At 66.2% G+C, this 20,061-nt stretch overlaps 1 protein-coding gene across 6 annotated transcripts; it reads right to left on the minus strand.

The window, feature by feature from the left end:
- Positions 1-423: 423 nt before the first annotated feature.
- On the minus strand, positions 424-19,565 carry SLC6A9 (solute carrier family 6 member 9). Of its 6 annotated transcripts, none has more exons than XM_054211292.1 (14): positions 19,405-19,565; positions 15,252-15,398; positions 6,507-6,663; positions 6,214-6,345; positions 4,949-5,201; positions 4,736-4,868; positions 4,448-4,582; positions 4,262-4,365; positions 3,947-4,184; positions 3,693-3,827; positions 3,265-3,364; positions 2,887-2,987; positions 2,517-2,687; positions 424-2,278 (listed from the first exon to the last, which is right to left on the minus strand). In XM_054211292.1, exons 2-14 carry the CDS (start codon positions 15,279-15,281, stop codon positions 2,066-2,068), a joined length of 1,902 nt encoding a protein of 633 aa, XP_054067267.1. In that variant the 5' UTR covers positions 15,282-15,398; positions 19,405-19,565; the 3' UTR covers positions 424-2,065. The 6 variants fall into 6 exon arrangements, with proteins under 6 accessions (XP_054067267.1, XP_054067264.1, XP_054067268.1 ...); XM_054211289.1 differs by lacking the exon at positions 19,405-19,565 and adding an exon at positions 17,790-17,944; XM_054211293.1 differs by lacking the exon at positions 19,405-19,565 and adding an exon at positions 17,721-17,739.
- Positions 19,566-20,061: the final 496 nt, after the last annotated feature.

Here is a 20,061-nt window from a genome sequence, read left to right on the forward strand (position 1 = left end):
GCAGGTCACCATGAGATGGGGCAGTTTCAGCATCCAGTGGGATGGGGCAGACGACAGCCCTGCTGGCCACCTCCAGCTGGGGGAGCAGAGCCCCCCCGCCTCCCTTGCCTACTCTTGGGGCAGCACTGGGGGGGGCTCCTGCCCCACAAGGTGCCCAGGGCTGCCCTTACTGTGCCATGGGACACTTCCTGCCCCTCCTCCCCTTGGGGACAACGGTCTCCCCTAGCAAGGACAAATCCCTGTAGCTCCAACTGGATTTGTAGGTATGACTGGGGCAAGGGAGTGTTCCCCATCGCCCAACCTGGCTGCTCAGTGCCAGTGCTGGACATCCAAGTGGAAAAGGGCTGCACCCATGGGACATGGTCTCCAAACCCCTCCTTCCCTCCCCAGGGTCCCCAAAGAAGGGCACAACGGGACACGGCCTCAGGAATATAAATCTCATTAAAATCTAGGATACTTTAGAACTCTACACCGGGAGAGACACTGGCACAGGCAGCGCTGCCCAGGGACGCGCGCGTTATTGCTAACAATTAGAGGTGAAGAGTAGCGGCGTGACACGTGGGGCAGGGCATGGGCACCATGCGGGAACCTGCGCCCCCTCGCCGTGACACGGCGGGGGGCTCGGGACGGGGGAGCTGGAACGTCCTGCCGGGGCTCAGCACCCACCGCCTGCCGCCACCGTGCCAAGCCGCGCCATGTCCCTGTGCCAACCTCGGGGCTGTGGCATGGGGAGCACAGGGCACTGGCTGGGAGGGGAGCAGCGGGATGGGAAGGGTCCCACCCCATCCACCCCAAATCAAGAGCTCCAGCCCGTTGGCTGGAGCTGGAAGACAGATTTAAGACCCAGTGCATCCTGCTCCACTAATACTGGTTGGGGACCAAGTGTCCCCAGATGGCTCGGAGCGAGCGGGCTGGTGCAGCCCTCTGTGTCTCCACTGGTACCTCTCACTAGTAGCAGCTGGGGGGGCTGGTCCATCCTGCTCCCCCTTAGCACCATGGAAGGCTCCCCCCCGGCCCTCCCCCCCCCCCCCCCCATCACCCCTTGGCCAGGCTTAAGTGCTCCCCAGCCTCCTGCCCCCCTGCAGGGCAGGCAGCAGTGCTGGGCTGTGCCCATGCTGCTTATGGCTGTGCCCAGCTTTGCGGGCAGTGCCTGGCCACCCAGGTGGGCAACTACAGCCCCTCGATGGGGCAGCGGGGTGGGGGTGGGGGTAGTTGCAGTGCTGCATGGGGGGGGTGGGGAGGGGGGGGCCATACCAGCTCGCCGCCTGCACAGCCCTGGGGTAGCATGCATATGTGCGTGCCCATGTGTGCCTGTACCGTGTCTGTGAGGGACACGCACGCGTGTGCTCTAAGTGCTTGTGTCTTGTGCTGTGAGATCCTGCTGCCCGTGCAGGCAGCGTGCTTGCCCCCCGTCTCCCTGTGCTGGACCAGTGCCTGGCACTGTCCCTGGGCACAGCCACCCGTGGGACCCTGCAGGCTCTGAGCCACAGTGGGTGCCCAGCCGGGTCAGGGGTCCCTACAGTGCCAACCTCCACCATGATGGCCCTGTGCACACACAGCTTGGGGGGGGGGGGTTGTGTGGTGGGGGGATGTGTGCTACGGGCAGTCCCTGTGAACCCCAGCCCTGGTCCCCACAGGTATCCCCCCATGGGGGATACCCCACGCCATCTCCATGGGTAGGTCAGGAGGGTGCCCCACGGCGGGGCAGGCTGCCCGGCTGCGGGGGGGCCGGGGGGCATCCCGCTCCCCCTCCATCCTGTGCATCCCCCCTGGGTCAGGGCCCCTGCAAAGTGCCTCTGGCTCCCGGCCCTCCCGGGGCTGTGCCCCCTCCTCTCTTGTCCCAGCGTCGCGCACAAAGGTTACCGTAAACACGAGGGTTAACGAACGCCACGGGGGGGGGGGGACGGGGTGGGGGGTTAACCGGCAAGGAGGTGGGGGGGTCTCGGGGACGGGCGCTGAGAGCCCCCCGCGGTCCGGTGCGGCCCGGAGCCAGGCTCCGCCAGCGGAAGGTGCAAAAGTGTCACCGCGCGGGAGGGGTTAGAGGGGGTGTGGGGACGGCGGGGGGTCACAGTCTGGAGTCCTGGCTGTGGGCTGAGCCGTTGCTGCCCTGCACGGGGGAGGCAGCCGCCGCCTCGCTCCGGCCCTTCTCCGGCTGCAGGGGCTGCACCTCCAGGTGGGACTCGGTGGAGGGGCTGAACGCCGGGGCGTAGCGCCCGCTGCGGTGCTCTGGCAGCGCTGGGCCCCAGTCCTTGCTTGCCTTGGTTGCATTTTTCAAACGCTAGAGAGAAAGGGAGAGGATGGGGACAAGGTCAGCACACACCGTGCTCCCCTGCCCCAGCCTCCCCCAGCATGCCAGCGACTCCCAGGGGTGGCCGGAGATGGGGTGCCCCACGGATGCTGCCCGCACACAGGCGCTGTGGACGCTGACAGCTCCAGTGGGATGGGGGACAGCCTTGCAGGCAGCCCCAGGTGGGATTTGGACAAGGCAGGGGGGGGTCTAGCTCTTGGCCACCCACCTCCAGCAGCGTGTCCCCCTCGGAGCGGCACACTTTGTAGATGGCGTAGATGGGGATGCAGATGACGGAGGAGAGCGCCATGAGGAAGCCGATGCTGATGGCCCAGGTGGGGTAGATGTAGTCGTTGTAGGAGATGGGCCGGTACTGGATCACTGTGAAGACCAGGATGAACTGGGGAGGGACAGGCAGGATCAGCCAGTGGAGAGCAGCCAGCCTGCTCTGCAACCCCCCAACCGCCCCACTCTGCCCCATCCCTGCTGCCCACCACAGCCCAGCACCCCCTTCCCGAGGGTGGGCAAGTGCCGGGCCCAGGAGGGCTCCCGGCCCCCTATCCTTCTATGGCCCTGTGCCACATAGTCACGATGCTCACAAAGATGATGGCAGGTGAGATGAAGCGCCAGCAGATCTGGAAGAAGAGCGGGGGTGGGAAGCCCAGCATCATCTCAATATCCTTGAAGTAGCTGCGGTGCCCTGCAGGGACAAGTGGCCATCAGCCCCCGTGCGACTGAGCTGGGGCCCCTATGGGACCCCAAGCCCCTTCCCATCCCTGCCCAGCTCCAGACCCCGGGTGGTGGGACCCACCAGGCTCCTTTGGGTCATGGGTGCCCTGATTGGCCAAAGGCTTTGCACTCCTCAGCCAGTTAGCACACAGCAAAACGCTGATTGGCCAGAAGTTAGCACACCCTCTTCCCCACTGGTTGGCTGGGACAGCCCTGCCGGCTGATTGGCCACAGGTGTTTGCACCTACCATAGATGTACATGATGGCCACGCACATGATGCAGGAGATGACGACCAGGGAGAAGCTGGCGGCGTAGTTGTCCATCAGCAGGAGCCAGTAGATGCCCGCCTGCAAGAAGGATCCATTGGCATGGCTGCCCCAGCGGTACCACCGCGTTGTCAGGGCACCAGCACAGCCGTGCTGCCAGGGCCAGCATGGCAACACACAGCCTGGATACCACCACCATGGTCGGCATGGCAACACCCGATGCCATCGCCAGTGTTGCCATAGCAATGCTTAGTCTGGATACTATTGCCAGTGTTGGCATGGCAACACCAAGCCCTGAGTGTCATCGCCACCAGGGTGGTCATGGCAACAATATAGACGTGGCTGATGGTGTCAGCACAAGGTCGCCATGGCAATGGCACCCCGTCACCACAGTCCCGCGGTCATCTACCTGTGTGGTGAGTGGGACACCCAGCAGGAAGCCCACCACGGCCACCCCCAGCGTCACGAAGGTCTTCCTGCGGATGATCCACTCGTTGCCCACCTCGTCCACAATGGCCGTGACCAGGGTCTCCAGCAAGCAGAACTGTACATGGGGTGGAAAGGGCAGCATGTCAGCTCAGACCACCACCTTGTCCCCACCATGCCACCCTGCCACTCCAACCCAACTTGCTAGCCCCACCACAGTGCCCCATCATGACCTACCTGTGTGCCCAGTCCCAGAAGGATGAGCATGAAGAAGAAGAGGATGGACCAGAGGGGCGAGATGGGAAGCAGGGTGAGGGCCTCAGGGTAAGCGACGAAGGCCAGGCCAGGGCCGTGGTCAGCCACCTTGGAGACGTCCACGCCCAAGTGGTTGGCCATGAAGCCCAGGATGGAGAAGATGACGAAGCCAGCGTAGACACTGGTGGCGCAGTTGGTGATGCTGATGATGATGCTGTCCCTGTGGGGAGAGTGGTCAGGGTTGGTGGTGGGGCTGGAGGACAGCAGCGGGGCTGGTGGCCGTGGCCGGGCACTCACCGGTAGCAGTTGTTGTGGAACTTGTTGTAGGAGGCCATGGTGATGAGCCCACCCCAGGCACAGCCCAGTGAGTAGAAGATCTGTGAGGCTGCATCACCCCACACCTGTGACAGTGAGGTGGTCAGTGCTGTGTCCCCCAGTCCTCCTCCCTCTCCTGGCCACCCACCACCCCTCGTCCCTGCTCACCTTGGCGTCAAGGATCTTGTCCCACTGAGGTGTCAGGTAGTACATGATACCAGTGAGGGCCCCCTCTAGCGTGATGCCGCGCACGAAGAGGATGGTGAGCACCACGTAGGGGAAGGTGGCCGTGAAGTACACCACCTGTGGGGCGGCATCTCAGTAGGGCAGGGCTGGGGTCAGGGGGTGGGGGCCACAGACAAGGGGATGTGGCCTGAGACAGGGGGTGTGGTTATGGTATGGGGCAGGGGCTATGGACCAGGAGAGGGGTTATGGTCCAGAATGTGGAGCGGGTACCTTCCCCGAGGACTTGACGCCCTTGATGAGGCAGAGGAAGACGACGACCCAGGAGACGCCCAGGCAGCCCAGGAGGGGCAGCCTCACTTCACCCAGGTTCCCGATGTCATCCGAGAGGTCCAGCACATACCTCCTGCGCAGGGGGCAGCCGGCGTCAGCAGGGCCCCGACACCACCACCTCCTCCCCTGTCCCCCGTCCCCCGTCCCCACTACCTCCAGTACTCCTCGCTGGGGCTGGTGCGCTTCTGGGTGGTGTTGAGGAAGCGGGTGAGGTTGAGGGCGGCGCGGCTGGAGACGTTCCCGTCCAGCACCCCCACGCAGTCGGGCGTGTTCCAGGCGTTGCTGCAGTACGTCCAGGGCAGCACGCGCGTCATGGACACAAAGAAGTAGTAGAAGGCAATACAGATCACCACGTTGTAGTAGATCCCGATGTACGTGGACACCACCATCATCCCGTAGCCCACGCCTGGGAACAGCACCGGGGAGGGGTGAGCGGCATGGTGCGGCGCAGGGCGGGCACGGCGCGGCGTGGTGTGGGGAGAGCGGGCGGCACGCGGCGCTGTCGGCAGCCTTGCAGCCATGCTGCGGCTCAGGGCCCGCCTATGGCACTGGGGTGAAGCACCCCACGGCTCAGTCCACCACCTCGCATGGGGTCCTACCTCCAAGCAAGCCCGGTGGCACTGAGGGTCCCCTGGGACATGTGGCAATGCACAGGCTGCAGGCAAACCCTTGGGGTCTGCAGCCCTGGAGAACCACTGGGTGGGGGTCTCGCCTTGCACCGCCATCGTGACTTTAGGGCTGCAGCTACCTGGTGGCAGGTGACAGAGGCCACACAAGCACGGGGACATGCACCCAGGCTGAGGATGTGTGGGCGCATCACCCAGCAGGCAGCATGTACGCATGTGCCAGGGGAATTGGCAGCGCGGGAGCACACCGGTGTGCCAGGAGGTGCACCCGGAGCGGGTCTAGCCATGGCAGGGCAAGCTCTGAGCAGGGCTGGTGCCCATGGGGCAGGGAGAGGACTGCAGGAGTGTGCCCACAGCCAGAGGGGCCATGGACACCCGCAGCATGTTCAGGGGACCCGAGCGGCCTCTGCAAGGATGATGCGTGGGGGACACATGTGGCGTGTGCAGGGATGCATGTGTTAACGCCTGCAGCGGATGCCAGTGCAGGGCTGGGGTGCGCACGGGGGATGCGTCGTGTGTGCAGGGACATGTGTAACGCGTGCAGGGGACGCCAGGTGGGCTGTGTGCGCAGGGCAGCGTGGCCTGGGCCGGGTGTGCGCACAGGGGACCCCTGCAACGTGGTCAGCAGCGTGTGTGCAAGGCTTGTGTGTGCAAGGCGTGTAGGGCCGTGTGAGCCGCAGGTGCCTGCATGGGGCTGTGCAACGTGACAGAGGTGTGCGTGTGGCGGGGGGGGGCTGTGCTGGTGGGTGCCCCATTGCTGACGGGTGCCGGTGGGGACGGGCAGCCCCTTACCTTTGAACATGGGGCTGACCCTCCAGACGCCGAGGCAGCCCTGGCTGGCGAACTGTCCGAAGGAGAGCTCCATGAAGAAGAGGGGGATGCCACAAAACACCAGCATGATGAAGTAGGGGAACATGAAGGCACCTGGTGGGTAGGAACCAGAGGGTGAGAGGGGGCAATGACTCTGGGCACAGCAGTGCCCCCCCGTGCTGGGGGGCCAGCAAGCACTGCATGGGGCCAGGCGCATGCCGCCACCCCTGCCCTGGGGCACCCCGCTCCCCCGGCCCCCCCCCCCGAACACCCACCTCCCCCATTGCGGTAGCAGAGATATGGGAAGCGCCAGACGTTGCCCAGCCCCACGGCGTAGCCCACGCTGGTCAGCACGAACTCGATCTGGTTGCCCCAGTTGCCACGCTTGACGCTCTTGTCCTGCTTGCCCCGCTCCCCAGGCACGGCGCCGTTCTGCGGAGAGATGCCATGGGGCGCGTCAACCGGGGACCCCCCTGCCAGCCCCATCAGAGGGGCAACGGCTGCTGAGTGGGGCCGGGTGGTCTCCGGTATCCTGCCCCATCCCTCCCCCATGCCAGCAACCCCCCCACTCTGCCCCGCCACACACAGGCAGTGCCAAGGAGGGGGGAGGGCAGCGGTGGTGGCCCCCCCAGTGAATAGCTCTGCCTGGAGCCCGGCTGCAGCGGAGGAAGAGCCTGCAACTCATACAAAGCAGGTCTGGGCGCCTGAGCACAAAAGGGCCTCTGTTCCCAAATCCCTCCCTCCCCGTGCCCAGCAAAAGAGAGGCCCCACTGGGTGGCCACTGCCCATGGCTAGGGGGGAATGGTGGGACCCCCAGGGTGAAGCAGGCCCCCCCAGTGGGGATTGGGGTGCAGTGATTAGAGCTGGCAGGGGGCTGGGTGACTCCCCCACCCCCACCCCAAAAGGCACTCCGCTGTAGCCAGGATCCTGCTGCCGGCTCAGTGCCCAGCAAGGGGACAGTGCTCGGGGCAGTGCAGGGGGGCGTCCCGTGCAGGTGGGTCCCCCGGGGACAGCCCCAGTGGTCCCTCACCGCAGGGGACCTGGGAGGGGCTGGCCAGGGGCAAGAAAGGGCGCATTGTGCAGCCTGCCACACAATGCGAGCTCACACCGGGGAAAACAACAACAACAGGGACAGGCACCCGTCACCCCCTGAACGAGATGGCACCCATCACCCCGTGGCTCTGTCCCAGCGTGGCCCCCGGCTTGCACTAATATCCTGCCCAGATGCTGCCGAACTCCAGCAGGTTGGGCTGAGGGCAGATGGCATTTTGGGGCGCCGCGGGTGCCCCGAACCCTCCCATCCCCACCTGAGGCCAGGCAATGGGTGCATGGGGTGCAGGTGGGGATCAGTCCACAGCACCCATGACCCTACGGGAGCAATACGGGGTGCCGGCAGCCTTAGCAGGATGCCGGAGCTCTATGGTGCCAGTCTCCCCCCACGGGTACCCCTGTGCCCACGCTACTCCCCCCATTACACTTGACCACCCCACCCCCCCGTGCACCCCCTGTGATGGCTGACGCGGGCAGCGAGCGGGCCACAAATGGGAGCCGTCGCTTCGGATCTGCTCACGCCGGCGGGGCGCGGGCAGCAGGCGCGGTGCACCTAACCGTATCATTCGATTAGGGCCGGCACAGCCGGGACGTGATGCCCGGCGACTCCAGCACCGCGCTGCCAAACAAAGCCATCTGCTGCGAGCGGGGCCTGCACGCGCCGGGGGATGTGGGGGGGCTGCCAGGGCACAGGGCTGGGGGAGAGGGGCGATGGGGGGGAGAATCGGCGGGCGCTTTGGGCTAGGCTATAGGGGCTATAGGGGCAATATGCCAGCCATGCCACCGGGGCGCCCATGCCAGACCCCACGAGCAAAGGCTCCATCAGAAATGAGCTCACAGCAGCCCCAGGTGCTGGGGGACCCCCCCAGGGGAGGCTCTTATTGCGGGGTGCTGAGCAGGAGCAGGGCTGAGGGGTCCCCGGCGTGGTGGGGGACACTGGCACTGTCCCCATGCTGGGGCACGCTGCCCGCTCGAGCAGGCTGATTGGATCGGGAAGCCTCCGATTAAGCTGCTCGCACTAACGAGGCTCCTAATGAGCACCACGGCCAGCAGGAGGGGGGGGGCAGCACTCCAGCCTCCCTGGCAGAGGGTCCTGGGGGGGATGACGCTGCATGGCCCTGGCTCAGCCTGGAGCGCCAGTGCCCAAAGGGGACCTCATCCCTGTCCCAAAGCCAGAGTGCCACCCCCCTGTTCAGGTGACCCCGGCATGGCTTCATCCCCATGCCCAATGGGGCACCCCGTCTTAGAGCTGCCTGGCACCAGTGCAACAAGAGCGTGAGGCCTCTGCTGCCCCCCCCTCTTTCCTGCAGCGTGGGGCTTCAGTGCACTTGTCCCCAATAAGGGGGCAGCCACATGTGTGCCCATGCATGCACAAGCAGGCACACGTGCACACACGCTTGCGTGCTCACCTCTCCGCTTGCTCCAACCCCCCCTCTCCCCAAATCTGGGAAGGTCACCCCGTCCTTTACACTCATTAACCTCCCTCCCAACCCCACACAGTAAAAGGGAAGGGGGCACAGGGAACCCAGGCATCCAGGAAGACGAGACACACACCCCCCCGCCACCCGCCGTCACTGCTGTCGGGCTGGGACAGAGCTGGGCAGCAAAGGGGGAGCTGCCCCCCAGCAAGGATGCAGCCTCTATATGGGGGGGGGGGGGGGGGGGGTGTCCTGCTCCCACATCCCAAATTTTCCATACATGTGCTTCCATGTAGCCCCAAAAGATGCCTGTCTTGGGTGAAAACATTGGGGAGGGGGAGGAAGGATGCCTCGGGCACCCTGAACGTCCCCAGGGATGTTCAGGGTGCCCAGGGCACCCTTCCTCCCCCTTCCCCAGGATCGCCCCCCCACCCCCACGGCTAAAGCTTCCCCAGCCCAGCAGAGCAGGCATCATCCATCACGCCGCCTGGCACCAGAGCCTTTCTCATGCTAAGCAGCGTCGCCTTGCACAATGACAGCTTGGCTGGGGTGCCCGGATGCCCCCCACTTCCAGAAGGGGCCCTGATTTATGGCTGAGAAGCTCGCGGCAGTGGTAGCGGTGACACTGGGAGGGGATGTCCCCATGGGAGGCATCTCCAGCATGGTCTCCTCCACTTTTCCCCCCCACTCAAACTGCCCCCCATGGGGGCATTTCAGCCCAGCAGAAGTGCCCCATGGGGCATCAGCCTCCCTTGAACCTGGGGGGACCCCCAATTCCTGCCCTGGCCCTGGGCTGTTCCTGCAATGCCAACACAGGGTACCAACCAGCCCCTGATGTCATCAGCCTGATGTCATCGCTCTTCACCATGGTGACGGTTAACGCAGTCGCGGCTGGGCAAGGGCCAGTGTTGGGGGGGATGCAATGGAAGGTATAAATAGATGCTAATTACATTGTTTGCCAAACTCGCCATTCTTCCAGGGCAGGGAAGTGGGGTGCAGGATGCCTGGGGCAGGGGAACCCCCACCTGGGGTGGGGTTCCCTAGGGATGGAGGGATGAAGTGACTTGGAGAGGGGTCCCTAGGGATGGGGTGACTTGGAGAGGGGTGTGCTGGGTGCCCCCACTGGCTGTCCATGGATCCTGGGTGCTGTGGTGGGGTGGGTGCCCCTAGAGTCAGCCCCTGCACTCCTTGTCCCTGGCACATGGGGTAATGAACCCACAAGTGCCAGCCCTGCACCAGAGGCTGCCGTGCCCTCCCAGCCTGCCTGTCCCGGCTCTGCCAGCCCCACCAGCACATCCCAGCCATCCCTGCCCTGCCGAGCCCCACGTTCACGCCTGCCCTGGCATGGCAGAGGCATGGCATGGGGGCACAGGCACCTGGCACAGCCTGGGCTGTGGCAGCATCAGCCGTGGGTGCCAGAATGGGCACAGGCACAGGGGCACTCCCAGAGCCAGGGTGATGCAGTGCCGAGAGCGATGTCCAAATAGCAGGACACCCCCATCCCAGTGCTTACACAAGCCTGACCACCCCCCCATGCTGCCCAGCCCCACTGAGAGCCCTGGGCATGCTCTGCCAACCACCCACAGCAGCACCAACCCAGCCCAGGGGTACCATGGGGCATTGCTTGCTGATGCCCATGAAATGGTGGGGGGAGAAAGGGAAGGATCTTTGCTAGATTTCCCCTGCAGCACTAAGCAAGGCAAAGGGGTGCTGTGCACCCTTCTTGCAATTGGTAGGTTCCAGAGTTAACGAATACACAATTGTCAGGCAATCTCTTCTTGCTCCCAATACAGCTGAGGTCACGGAGGTGCTTGGTGCCAAGCTGTGCACTCCCTCCCCCAAGGCACCCCATGTCCCTGGCTGTGGGGCTCGAGGGTGTCTCCCCAGCATCCCACAGCGCAGAGCTGCAGTTGCGCCTCAGTCCCCCAGAGCCATCGCCCCAGAGCCAGCACAAAGGGACTTGGAGACCCATGGCGGTGGGGGGACAGCACTGGCATGGCTGCCATCCATCCCAGCCCCTAGTTCTGCCCCCCAAATCCTGCTCTCACCTCTCCACTGACCTGCTGAGGGGGCCTGGAGGGGCTCGTCTGCCTGCGGCTGCCATCTGGGGGGCCAGGCTGGCCAGCTCGGCGAGTCCCCGGCTTCATTGGCACCTCAGACTCCAGCGCAGCAGCCACCCGCCCGCCTCCCCCCGCCCGCTGCCTCCGGCGCTTGGCACCGCTCCCCGCTCGCCTCCCTGCCAGGCTCGGCCCCTCGCTGCCCGCCCCACCGTGACACTGGTGCCCCACCATGACGCCTGTCCCGGCACCATCCCTGCCTGCCCCACACCACGGGGAACCCCCGTGCCTCAGTTTCCGCCCCCCCCACGAGCCATGGCACCACGAGTCAGGCATCCCCCCCATAGCAGGCGCAGGCAGGGCACGCTTCGCAGCAGGCTGAGCCCCATCCGGCTTAATGAGGCCTTATTAGCGGGGTCCAGCTGCTCACAGCCCCGCACGCTCCGGCGGGCAGCTCTGCCCTCCCTGCGGGCATCGCTGCCCATCCAGCTGTGGCGGGAGCCTGCATTTGGAGCATGGTAGAGGGCCACGTCCCCTCAGAGCCCCCCAGTTCCCACGCCCCAATGCCCCCAGCCCCACACATGTGTTCCAGCCCCTATGCCCACCACCCACGCAGCCGCCCAGCCCTACACAGCCGACCCCAACCCCTGGGACTAGAGGGCTGCGGGGACCGGGCATGGCCCTGCAGGGGGACAGGGACAAGCCTGCCAAGCCTGGTGCCACACTACTTCACTCTGACGTCATGCTGCTGGCGACATCATGGGGTCTCCATGGCAACCCTTGCAAGGTCACTGCCCCACGGGGGACCATCTGGCTAGCAGGAGGGCTGTGCCACGACCCTCCGGGCACCCCGCAGCCTCCCCATTCATCCCCTCGCCAGTGTGGGTGGCACCCTGGTGTGGTGCCGTGTCCCGCGGGAGGGCGGGCATGGGGTGCCCCCCAGCCAGGCTCGGGGTGCCCCAGCTGCTCCCAGCCCTGCGCCCTGGCTGGGGAGCATGGCCAAGGCGCCACCGAGGCGTGATGGCGCACCAAGGGCGGGGGGACGGGACGGCGCTTTCGGGCAACCATCTGGGGTCCGGGCAGCGGCGGGCACGCACGTGAACAGCACACGTGTGCAGGGCGGGTGCTCAGCCCCCCGCACACCAGCACCCAGTGCCTGTCCCTGTCCGCTCCTGCACCGGCCACCCGGTAGCTTGGGACATGCCCCATCCATGGGATGGCAGCACCCAACTGTGCCCCATGGGACATGTGCCAGCCCAGAGCCACCCCACGCTGTGCCAGCCCCAGTGACACCAGCCCTGCCCCACACGCAGCCAGGCACTTCCCGTGCCCCTACACCCCACGACATGCCGACACCAGCATCCCTCCATGCCCCAGCTGCACCACCTTGCGTGGGCCACCTGCGTGCCACCACCAGACATCCTGCCATGGGCACGCTGGCCCCCATGTCCACTGCAACAGCCTGAGCACGGCACAGTGGGACCCACTGCCCCATCCCGGGGATGCCGGGCCCTGCACCAGCCCATGGGAGTGCAGTGCTGGTCCTCCACCAGCCAGGCCAGCGGGCAGAGGGGACTACCAGCCCCACGGGGACATGCTGCTGAAAACAAAGGGCCTGCAGCTGGACCCTGACCTTCCCTGCTACCCCAGTCCCTACCTTGGCTGGCTGGTGGTGTTGGGGCCGCACCAGTGAGGCAGGGGCGCTGGGCACATTGGGGATGGCCGTGGGTCTCCCAGCCCCGTCACCCCATCCCCAAGCAGGGCTGTAGGGACAATGTGCAGGGACCTGCCCCGGTGCCACCATTCCCTAGCCGGGCGCTTCCCGACAGGGCTGCCTTTCTCTGGCCTTATTCTCCTGGGGCAGACACGATTCTCCCAGGGCGTTCAGGCAGAAAAATCCCCCGCCGCACCCCCCTCCCGCCCCCATCGCTGCCCCTTGGTATTCCGGGAAGGGCTCCTGCAGCCAAGAGCCACTTCCGCAGCTCCGCTGGCCCCCCTGCCTGCAGCCACTGGCTGGCGGCACTGCACCGCTGGGGGTGTCTGGGACAGGCAGGGACCCCCCAGCCCTTAACCCCTGGCAGCGTGGTGGGAGCAGCACCTTGCTGTCCACCTGGGGTGGGCTGGGGAGATGGCAGGAGCCCACCTGGGCCAGGCACCGCGCAGCGGAAGGCTGCCCGGCTGTGCCAGCAAGGCAGCCCTGGGAGTCAGGAGCCGCTGGCACTGCTGGAGCCTGAACAAAGCGCACTGAGGAGGACAAAACGAAATGTCCTTAAATGCCAGAGAGGGAGAGGCTGTCAGACCCTCCCTGCTCCCTTGCGGCCCCCAAGGGGACCCCCCTGCCTGGCCACACAGGGCCTGATCCAGCCCCTGGAGCTGCCCTGCACCCCAGTGCCCCGCTGGGCACCTGGTGCCACGGCCTCTGCAGGGTTTGGGAGGGGTGGAGGGGGGCACCGCGCACCCTCCTGCCTGCAATTTTGGAGTCAGCATGCAGAGCTCCCATGGGGCGTCCACAAAATGCGGGGCCTGCAAAAGCAGGACACGGCACCCTTGTCACCCTGGAACTGATGGGAGGGCGCAGGCCCTAGCTCACAGGTGGGGAAACAGAGGCATGGCTGCAGATCGCCCAGCTGCTGCCTCCACCACCCCTGTCCCTCCCCAGGCTGGGCACAGTGGGCCACCCCAAGCCCCAGTGCAAACCCACCCGCTGCTGGGGCTGCACACACCCCCCTGGGCAGGGGCTGTGCTGTGGGATCCCAGCCGAGCTAGGAGCTGCGGCGGCAGGATCTGCACCTGCAGGCAGGGATGAGAGGACAGGCAGGGACAAGCGACTGGCAGCGCCCTGGAGGCTGGCCAAGGAGATTAGCTCCCTTCCCCAGTGACCCAGGCAGCTCAGCAGTCAGTGCCCGTCCCACCGCAGCTCTTCCCGAGACTCTCACAGCTAGTGCAGCACGGGGATGCTCCGGGAGCATGGATGCTCTCACGGGGACCTGCCTTCCTCCCGCAGCCCCTGCACCAGCACCCCCATGCATGGGTGTCCTCTCAGCCCTGCAAACAGGGGAGTTCTGGGCAGAGGGCTGCGAGCCAGGGTGGCCAGCACAGCGCTTGCCAGACCCAATGGTTTCCCACTCTTCCCCACCTCTCTGCATGCCCTAGTTCTGGGGTGGGCTGGTCAGGTTCTTCCGAGAAGCGAGTTAAAGATTGACTGGGAGCGGGTGGGCGCTCCCACACCTGGCTCCCTGACGCAGGTGCCAGGCTCAGCCCTTGCCCCGGCGCGATGGCAGCTGCTCCAGCCAGGGCAAGGACGCAGCAGCAAGCATGGAACAACAGCAAGCGCCCTGCATGTGCAGGAGCCTGTGACAGACCCCCGATCGAGTCCGGATACATCCCTGTTCCCAGCCAAGGGCTTCTCCTGGAGAAATTCGCCTTCCCATCCCACGGTCCGCCCTGAACCTTCCACGCTGCCCGCTGTGAGCGGGATGGGCGCTGGGGTCCGCGCTGCAGGCACAGCCGGCAGGGCCACGCTGGGACACGCTAGCAGAGGAGACGCATGCATGCGAGTGCACTGGAAGCACGCCGTTCCCCTGGCTCTCAGCTTCCCAGGGAAGTCCTGGCTTCAGGCCCTCTGGCTAGAGCATGCAGCTATTTCGGGAAGCCCCCCGGGAAGGGGAGGGCCCGGCAATCATGTTGGCCCCAGCATTCAGCTCCCATCTATCAGGAAAAAGGGAAGAGCTAAGCCCACCCTGGGCTCACCTGCCCAGCGCAGCACAGCAGCTTGGAATGGGAATCCAAGCTCAGGGCTCCCAAACTGCTCGCTGCAGGGTCTGGCACAGCAGAGCCACCGCAAGCATGGGGCCACCGCAGCCCTCCAAAGAGGACACATGCCAGGCACGTCCCACATCCACCCAGGGCACCGAAGCCATCCCTGGTGCAGGGCAGCGCACAGCATCCTGCGACACACCGCTTGCGAGGATGGAGGGTCGGGCACCGCATTGGTGCCTGGAAAAACCTGACTCTGCCTGCACACCATCCTACCAGCCCAGCCCAGGACAGACCACCGGGTGGAGGTGGAAGGGAAGCAGCCCCACACCATGCCCTCTGGGGGCACCCAGCACGGACGGGGACCTGCGCCCTTTGCCGAGAGCAGGTGGAGGAGCCACCCTGCCGGAGCTTTACGGCCTTTGCCACCCTCATGGAGAGCTGGGGCAGGCGATAAGGCTGGGGAGAGCGCCTCAGACAGGCGATAGCATCTCCAGGCATGGCAAGACACCGCACCCAGGGAGCCTCACAGGCTCAGATGGGCTCAGGGCAAGTGGCAGCCAGCGTCTGCCCCATTGTCACCATGCTGGGGGAGCACTGGGGTGGCACAACCCCAGCCAGGGGTCCTGGGAAACATCAAGCCTTACAGGAGCCCCGGTGTCCTGCTCCCTGCACGGGGTGCTCCAGGTATCCACAGCAGATGCCCACGCCAGCCCACTCCCTATGTCCCGGCACTTACCAGCAGCCCCTCGCTGCACTTATCGGCCATCCCTGGAGGCTGGAGCGCGGTGTCGGCTGCCCGCCGCCGGGTTCCTCGCCTGCCCGCTCTCCGTTGCGCTGGCCGCGGCACCAGCACCAACGCGCTTCAATCCACCGTCAGAGCAAGCTGGGCACAGGGGAGAGAGACACCAAGAGAGTCGTGACTGGAGGGGTGGGCACATCCCCGCCCCGGGCCTCCCCCTCCCTCCAGGAATTGGGGGCTGTGCCAGGCGCGTCGCTCCCCCGTACCTGCCCGCAAGGCACACGGGAGCAGGGCTGGTGGGGGATGCAGGGCCCGGGGCCAAGTGGGCTGGTGGCAGGGTCTCTTCCTGCTGGCTCCCACCCCCTCCGGCACCTCCGAACCCCCCTGGCACCCACACGAGCGGCAGCCCCCAGGTGTTTCCCAAGAAGCAGTTAAAGATTTACCCGGTGTGGACAGACGACCTTGCGGGCAGCTGGCTGCCGGCCTCCCTGCGGGTGGGCGTCGGGGGCTGCGGGCAGGAGCAGGGGCCCCCTGAGCGCTCCCCCAGCGAGAGCGGGAGCCGAAGTGGCTGCGGCACACTGCAGCACCGGGACTGGGCACTGAGCAGGGCCAGCTCAGGGCTCAGCTGCCGCGCAGGACACAGATGGGAAACGATTGCCTTCTGCCCCGGTGCATCGCGTGCACGTGCAGCGCAGGCGGGAGATGAGCCACTGGGCTCTGCCAGGCGCCAGGTGCTGCCAGACAGGGCATGGGTGCAGGCAGCTGCCTCCCCTGCCCTTACCCCTGCCCCATCCTGGGGCTGCTGGGGGCCCCATGGGAGCAGCGGGGCCTGACCCCACTGAGAGGGACAGCCGCTCTTGCAAAACACCAGTTTGCTTGTCCGTGCGACAACACCAGTGTTTGCGGATCGCACACCCAACACTGAGTGCCCTTGCTGGCCGGGGAAGGACCCCTGCCCCCCTCACCAAGGGTCCCCTACCACCACCACCAGCTGAGCGCTGTGGGTCTGGAACGATTGGCAGAGGGGCACAAGGCCCTGAAGCTGTGGGGAGGGAGCATGGGCAGTGGAGATAAAGGACAGGAGGCCGAGGGATGTGGGGCGAGCCCCCAGCCTCGGCCACAGCCCCTCCAGCGCAGGCAGGCTGCTGCCAGCAGATACTGAGTCCCACCGCCAAACCCCTCCCCAGGAGCAGCTGCATTTCCATGGGGAGCTGAGATGTCATCACTGCCACAAGCCTGGCTCCTTGCACGGCACAGGGACCTCTCAGAGGTGGGAGGTGCAAGGCCGGTGGCCGGATCTCCTCCCCACCGTACACCTATCGACAGCCAGCCAAAAGCTGCCCGCCCTGTGGCCCTGAATTCAGACGTGGGACTCGTCCTGTGTTCTGGGAAGGGAGAGCGCCCAAGGGGACGGCCCGCCACTCCCCCCAGGGTCTGCCAGGCGCTGATAAGGCACTTCATGCCTGCGTAAATGCTGCTGGCTTCGGCTCCCAGCCTGGCAAGGAGGCAAGCGCCCAGCCAGGCGTGAAGCAGCACGGGAGGGATACAGGGATGCCCGAGGTGTCAGCATCCCCTGGGAAAGCCAGGCAGGAATGGGATGGGATGCAATGCTTCATGCTACTGGGCAGCTCTCCTGAGGCTGCAGGATGCCGTGACAGCTCAGGGAGCAGGGACAGCTCGTACTTCAAGGTGGGAGAGCTGGCACTGTGGAAGTGGGGGTACCTGGGCACCCACGGGGGCAGCCAGCTGGGTGCCACACCTCGGCGGGGGAGGCAGCCCACAGCACCCATGGGAAGGCCACGGATGCCCAGCTGCAGGATGGTGCCCCCCGTCCCTGTCCCCTCCCGTCTGGCGAGCAGCCCAGGGCACCGGTGCAGCTTCTGCCACCTGCGAGGCCATTTCCTCCGCCAGCATCCACCGGGCCCGCTGCAGCCGGGGATGCCCGGTACCCACGCCCTGCCTTCCCCCCCCGGCCTCCCTCCCAGAGGCGGCTCCGGCGGCGGCCCCGCCGGCAGCGCCCGCCGCGACGCGCCCGCCGCCCGGCACCCCCCCGCCGCCGCCCGGTGCGGCACGGCGGCGGGGGGGGCCCGGTTACATCAGCCGCCACGTGGTGGCTGCTCCGCCGCCCCGCCCCGGCACATGCCCGTGGAAAATTACCGCCAGCCCCCCCGCCCCGACACCGGGTCGGGCCGCCCCGGTCCCCGGCGCCCCCCCCGGGTGCAGCGGCGGGCGGCCCGGCTCTGCCCGCCGCGCCCCCGCGCTCCCCCGGTACCGCGCCGACCGCGCCGGGAGAGCAACAGATGCGAGACCGCCCCGCATCCCGCTCCCGCCGCCGTCTCGGCGGGGGGCCGCTCCCGGTGCCGTTCCCGGTGTCGCTCCCGCCCGCTGCCGCTCCCGATGTCCCCGGCCCCGCCGCCCCGGAGCTCCTCGCCGCCCCCCTCCCCGGCAGCTCTCCCCCCCACTCACCGCCCCGGTGCTCCCGCAGCTGCCGGCCGAGCCGGGCACCCGGTGCCGGCGGAGATGCGTGCCCCTTACCGTGCCCATGCCGCCACCCGGCCCCTCCCGCCGCGCCGAGTCGGCCCGCGGGGGCGCCGCGCCCGACCCGCTCCTGGTATCGGTGCCGGTGCTGTGCCAGGCCCGGAGCCGCCGCCGCCGGTGGTGCCGAGTTAATGAAAGTTTGGAGGTCGGTGGGGGCTGGCGCCGCCTCTCGCCCCCGCCGCCGCGCTCCGCCCCCCGCGCCGCCGCGCTCCCCAGCGCCCCGCTCCGGTACCCGCACCCGCACCGGGGGCGCCGGGCACCGGCGGGCACCGGCGGGGTGTGGGGGGGGGCACACGGTACACGTGGGCACGCGTGGTACACAGGGCACGCACATGGGCACACACGGGCACGCTGCGCACATGGGGCGTGCACAAGCACATGTGGCACACATGGATACACGGGCACACATGGATACACGGGCACACACCGGGACACTATGCACTTGGCACACTTGGGGCGCACACATGGCATACTTGGCACGCATGGGCACTCGCAGCCCACATCGGCCCACAGGTATGTGGACACGCAGGGGCACATGCAGGCTTGCACAGGCACATGGCCCACATGGACGTACATGGGACATACGGGCACATACAGGCTCCTACAGGGCACACACGCATCTGCACACAGGTGTTTTCACACCCACGAGCACACACAGAGGAACAGCCGCACACAGCTGTACACACAGGCTCACACCGCCAGGACACAGCACCATGGCAAACCTGGGCAGGGGGATGCTCATAGGCTCCAGCCAGGATGCATACGGTTAGTGTGACTGTTGTACATGTGTGTGTGCATGTATGCGCCCGTGCATGTCTATTGCACATGTGTGGGTCCATGTGCACACACCTGTGTGTCCATGCATGTGCATGCTGCAGCCGGTGTGATTGCTGGCACACGTACACACGTGTATGCACGCAAAGCTGTGCACATGTAGCTGTGTATTTACATGTGCGTGTACGTGTGCGTACACACATAAGTGTACATGTCTGTATCTATATACATACACACGTATGTGGGAATCTACATGTGTGTGCAAACCTCCATGCCTCTGTGTGTGTCTGTACGTGTGTGGGTACATGCGCACACGTGAACATGAGTGTACACAGGTGTGGATGCACCTACTGATACACAGACACACACAAAGACGTATGTGCATGTGTGCGGCCCCGTACCCGCATGCATGTGTGCACATGCATGTGCAGCCAGCGCACGCCCCCGCAGCCCAGGCCAGATGTTTCCAGTAAAGCATGACGGGTGTGCCGGGGGCCACGCCTCGCCTGGCCCCTCGCCGAGGCCTCCCCTCCCCTCCCCATCCTGCTGGGCTTCTCACATGCCGGGACCGGTGTCTGAACCCCGGCACCCTGCCCTGCACCCTGGATCTCTCCCAGCTCCCAGGGCGTGCTGCACACCGGCGCCTCGGGCTGTCTCTGGGGAGCGTGGCAGGGGTGCGGTGGGGGCCTTGCGCCCCAGAGCCCGGCACCCCAAGTGCACCAACAGCACGGTCCATTGAGTACTCCTTGGTCCTTTCCACCTCTGCAGCCCTGCACCCTGTCCCAGGGCTGACTCCCCCCGCCCCGGCGCTCCAGCCAACTGGGGGAGCATCCCTCACCTGTCTTGCCACAGATCCCCGTTGTCCCTGTGCGTTGCTGCCTGGTTAAGGAAATCCTCGGCATCGGATGGGGTGGAGGTGGTGGCACCAAAGGGATGTCTGGCCACAGGCCCCACCGCCACAAACTCGCCAGGGTGCTGGGCTGCAGGATGGGAGACCACACCAGCACGCTCACTCCCCGACACTGCTTTCGTTTTGCAAGTGCAGTAAAGCCAAAGTCAAGGCACCCACAGCAGGAAGGGGAAGGCAGCAGTGAAACCGGCGGGTGCTTGGGTCCTCCCACGCCCTCCCAGCACCCGCGCATGGCTGCTCTGCGCCAGGCGCCGGGCTGCTCGCTAGCACCCTCACTCCTGGCTGCACGTGCCCTCGCACCCCACCCTGCAGCCCAAATCCAGTGCCCAGCAGCTGAATCCAGCATCCCACACCTGGTATCCCGAATCCAGCATCCCACGCTAGCATCCTGCACCAGAGCCAGAACCCGCACCCCTGCCTCAGGGTCTGGGCTTTGGAGAGGAGCTGACAACTGCCGAGTTGCAGACTTGACCCTCAGGGTATGGATTTCTGTGTATGAAACTCATGCTTTTAACACCCCCCTCCTCAGGGTCTCGGTCCCTTTTTGTGCATCTCCTCTGTGTGCTGTCCCACGTCTCGACTTGG

The sequence above is a fragment of the Rissa tridactyla genome, chromosome 8, assembly GCF_028500815.1.
Source record: "Rissa tridactyla isolate bRisTri1 chromosome 8, bRisTri1.patW.cur.20221130, whole genome shotgun sequence".
NCBI classification, from domain to species: domain Eukaryota; kingdom Metazoa; phylum Chordata; class Aves; order Charadriiformes; family Laridae; genus Rissa; species Rissa tridactyla.

Excerpts from the sequence above, each read along its gene's own strand:
- SLC6A9 (XM_054211292.1), bottom strand. The coding sequence starts at position 15,281 with ATGGCCGATAAGTGCAGCGAGGGGCTGCTG. Across the intron at positions 6,346-6,506 it reads CTGCTACCGCAATGGGGGAG|GTGCCTTCATGTTCCCCTAC; the intron begins GTGGGTGTTCGG and ends CCTACCCACCAG. Across the intron at positions 4,366-4,447 it reads ACAAGATCCTTGACGCCAAG|GTGTGGGGTGATGCAGCCTC; the intron begins GTGAGCAGGGAC and ends TCACTGTCACAG.